The sequence below is a fragment of the Sinocyclocheilus anshuiensis genome, unplaced genomic scaffold (assembly GCF_001515605.1).
Source record: "Sinocyclocheilus anshuiensis isolate Anshui unplaced genomic scaffold, SAMN03320099.WGS_v1.1 scaffold111, whole genome shotgun sequence".
In the NCBI taxonomy this organism is placed as follows: Eukaryota; Metazoa; Chordata; class Actinopteri; order Cypriniformes; family Cyprinidae; genus Sinocyclocheilus; species Sinocyclocheilus anshuiensis.
The window spans coordinates 16469-21109 of NW_015552549.1; the positions used below are offsets into that span (position 1 = coordinate 16469).

At 39.2% G+C, this 4641-nt stretch overlaps 1 protein-coding gene across 1 annotated transcript in view; it reads right to left on the reverse strand.

Annotated features, from left to right (window-relative positions):
* The window catches only part of LOC107664309 (disks large homolog 3-like), a gene marked incomplete at its 3' end in the record, with an annotated part of 110631 nt that overhangs the window by 2969 nt on the left and 103021 nt on the right, over window positions 1-4641 (reverse strand). The window contains exon 14 of the mRNA XM_016454837.1: window positions 4145-4303. Coding sequence (XP_016310323.1) covers window positions 4145-4303 — 159 coding nt within the window. The remainder of the gene's footprint in view (window positions 1-4144; window positions 4304-4641) is intronic.

The window sequence follows — 4641 nt, forward strand, 5'->3', positions numbered from 1 at the left end:
AGGTTTCTAAAAAAGAATGAATAGAGCATATATAGGCTACAACAAGGTTTAATCTGGCCGCAGAGGAACACAGCTGGGTTGCCTGATATAAAGAGACGAAATCCCCGAAACAGAGCTTCACACTTTCGCAATACGGAAATATCTGCTAAGTGTGCTACTTAGCTTTGTCAACCTGGCAACCATGTGCACGCGCTCTCTCTCCACTGTGGATAAACGCGCTTGCTTTCTGAAAACACTGGTTAGCTTGCAGTTTAGCGATCTCCACTTCAATATTCTATTCTCAGAAAAGTGTAATTCATCAAGTGTTTATTTACATGAGAGAGAGAGAGGCTGTGTATGTATGAATTACCACCGTTTTGCCGCATTTCTCTTAACAGTGAAGCTGTGGCTTTAATTCCTTTAGAAACAATGATGTTACAATAATGCTCCTTGTTGAGAAAGATAATGTAGCTCTTAAGCGATTAAGCTATTTTATTGATAAAATTGCGGGGCAGCGCAAAAAAGTTTGTGTTGCTGAATGTCTGTGCGCACGCGCAACGTGATCTGTTTGAGTGACTGAACGTGTGTGCGTTAGATACAGTGAAGACAGCGCATTACTCTTCTAATTTACATTTTTTTTAATGTAGAAAGTGTGTTAATTTGTGCAATGATAACCTACCAGCAATGTAAATATGATTTTTTTATATATTAGAATGAGTACATTACAATATAAAATTATTAGGACGAGTACATAGAAATGGCCCTATAGTATGCCGTGTTTAATAAACAGCTGTATTACTTTAATTCTGCTAAGGTGAAATTCAGTACAGTCCTGTATCGTGATACGTATCGTATCGTGACATTGCTGTGATACACAGCCCTAATAGACACCAGAGAATAAACTATGCACTGACATACTAAATATTAGTTACAGTGGCTATTAATGCACTTCAAATCTTATCAAGGACTATAATTGATTTCCTATCCTCTGGGCCAGTCAAATGTATCATCCAAGTTTTCTGATTGGTGTTTACAGCTAGTTAACACAATCTTTGACACATATTGTTGGTGTAGAGAAATTATTTGAACATGTCAAATCATAATAGGCAGCAGCGACACATTTAACATAAATATATATAACATATAAACAATACTACGAAGTTTTCGTGTTGTAGTTTCCACTGAACTACAAAACAACATCAACGTTGAACATTTCTTTAGGTAAAGTGACTTCCTGAATGGGCCCTTTCCTGCACCTGTTCTCCTGATCTCTGCAGGAAGCTCCATAATATAATAACGCATTGAACAAACATGACGGCGAAGCGTCAGGCCTCAAAGTGCAAATATCCCGGATCATTATGACAGGACTGAAGTTTAGTTCAAAGGTGAACTACCCTACTCTTCATACTGAATGAAAGCACCATATTGCTTATGAGAATATAAAATATGAAGCACTAAATGACTTGCTGCTGTGTTTTGTCGTGTTTATGGTTTGAATATAAAACATTTCTGGCAAATCCTCGAGCAAACAGTTTAACGTTACCTGTGTCGCTCAGCAACACAAACCTTCCCTGATAAAACATTCTAGGCTAGAAACAAGCTTCACCACGTCATGCCAACGGCCGAGCAGCTTAATAAGTTGTTTTCATTATTTTACATTAATCATAAAACGCACTACACTATGGTGAACATGTAACTGGAGCCAACAGAAATCCATTGTGAACAAATAGCGATGTGACGTCATGCCAACGGCCGAGCAGCTTAATAAGTTGTTTTCATTATTTTACATTCATCATAAAACGCACTACACTATGGTGAACATGTAACTGGAGCCAACAGAAATCCATTGTGAACAAATAGCGATGTTTTCCTTTTCAGCACAGCATATTGAAGCACATAAAGCAACTCTACTGTCAGTTTAACGTATAATAAAACCACATTGTGTTTTCCATACTTCACACAGATATTTCCTGAAAATACTCTATGCATATGAGCTGAGGTGATCTTACCAGGCGGCGGCTAAAGTGCTGTGTTCAGCTCAACCTCTCGTTGTCCAGCTCACTCGAAAACATTTCAGGTAACTTAACGTAAGAAAAAGCGAGTCAAACAAAAGAGAATAAACTAGCGAATGCTGCACATCGGCGTGAGGAGGTAAATCCCGTTTTCTTTAGTTTCGAATCGACACGAAAGGTAAATAAATAGTAGAGTTTAATGAAACTGTGTCGGTCTGTCCTGCTTCGCTCCTCCCATTCCAACAGCGGCACCTTCTTCTTTGAAACCGAGTCTCACTCGCGCTCGAGACGCGGGATTTCAACCCGTCCCGCTCACGCGACTAGCGCGCGCTTATTCCATATCTCCTGTCAGAGGCACTCTCATAGTGATCCAGCAGATGAAACCTAACCCTGACCCAAAAATAAACTTTCAAACGGTAAAGTCAGACTCTTCCTTCACTCTGTGGATTTTAGTCCATTTAGTTCTTTCCCCCTCTTTTTTTTAAAACATTCTAGGCTAGAAACAAGCTTCACGACGTCATGCCAACGGCCGAGCAGCTTAATAAGTTGTTTTCATTATTTTACATTCATCATAAAACGCACTACACTATGGTGAACATGTAACTGGAGCCAACAGAAATCCATTGTGAACAAATAGCGATGTTTTCCTTTTCAGCACAGCATATTGAAGCACATAAAGCAACTCTACTGTCAGTTTAACGTATAATAAAACCACATTGTGTTTTCCATACTTCACACAGATATTTCCTGAAAATACTCTATGCATATGAGCTGAGGTGATCTTACCAGGCGGCGGCTAAAGTGCTGTGTTCAGCTCAACCTCTCGTTGTCCAGCTCACTCGAAAACATTTCAGGTAACTTAACGTAAGAAAAAGCGAGTCAAACAAAAGAGAATAAACTAGCGAATGCTGCACATTGGCGTGAGGAGGTAAATCCCGTTTTCTTTAGTTTCGAATCGACACGAAAGGTAAATAAATAGTAAAGAGTTTAATGAAACTGTGTCGGTCTGTCCTGCTTCGCTCCTCCCATTCCAACAGCGGCACCTTCTTCTTTGAAACCGAGTCTCACTCGCGCTCGAGACGCGGGATTTCAACCCGTCCCGCTCACGCGACTAGCGCGCGCTTATTCCATATCTCCTGTCAGAGGCACTCTCATAGTGATCCAGCAGATGAAACCTAACCCTGACCCAAAAATAAACTTTCAAACGGTAAAGTCAGACTCTTCCTTCACTCTGTGGATTTTAGTCCATTTAGTTCTTTCCCCCTCTTTTTTTTCTCTCAGGTTGATCCCTCCCACTAGTTTCATCCCAGTACTTTCATTCAAGCGTGAACTTGGGAAGTCCGACTCGTTTCATTGAATCGGTTCGTTTGAACAGTTAATTTCAAAGAACCGGATTCAGTGATTCTTTTACGTCATCGCACGGCCGCTGACACCGGGTTGTGGCACATTAAAACGAACCGATCAAGCCGCCACACATTTCCAAATAGTTTCGTTAGTAAAGATGTTTACTGTAATTTTCCAAAATCCAAGACTCCTAGTTCAGTTTGTTACAGCCATGATTCATTTTATAAAAAGATATTTAGAATCTAAATATAATTTGCTGCAATTAATTGCTTATTGTGAACCGGTTCAAATGATTCTTTAAAACGTTTCGACTCAAATAAGGATTAATTCAGTGAATTCAGTGAAACTTCAATGGCAGTCATGCTGTTTATCCATACATAGTTGTGGATAAAGTTGTATTATTGAACACTTCACTGAGCAGAGTATGTCAAACAAAAATCTACCCCCTTAATTCTAAAAAAGCCAACCAATAAATCAGTCACTGGGCGAGGCTAAAGTAGTTCACCTTTCTTAAAGAAACATGCAGTAGTATGCCACTGTGATGGAGTGATTACAGAAGAAGGCAAGACACAACAGGCACACATGGGTGTGGGAAGAGAGCGAGAGTAGTTTGGGGTCTTGATGCAATAATCCCACATAATATTTCTAAGTACAAAGGTGATCTTTTCTTAGAATCACAGTTTAAATGATTTAATTTGTTGCTCTTAAATGAATCATTGCATATTTTAAGACCCTATAAAAAGCTAACTTGCATGCATCAGCTCAAATCTCTTCTCATTGCTAATCTCATGCATTGTCCTCTAGGGAGCACAATTTCTTTTGCAGTGACAAACATCATGGATACACACTGAAAGAGCCACTCTACCTTCTGGTCTGTACTGGGCAATGATGGTCACCGTCTGTCCAGCCCTCTTCAGTGCAGCAGCAGCCTGCTCATGGGTAGCATTGCGCAGGTTTACACCATTCACCTGGGACAATACCATGGTAACAGATTAAAACAACAACCCCCACACACTCACGCAGATCACATGACGTAATGTCAGCTCTAAGACTTCATACCAATTTAAAGAGCAGATTGTATTAGGAATCATAAAAAAACAAATCCATATAATATACACTAAAGAATATTTGAAGAGTTTGGTTCCAAAACGCTATAAATCCATTTTGATTAATTTGAGTAAAAATGTTAGGGTTTCTTTACCAAAAAAGTGGCAAGATGAAAACCACTATTTTCTGTTTCAAACTTTCACATAGCATCTTTAGGTTATAATAACATTAAAAATTCAAATCCAGATTTTGATTTTCA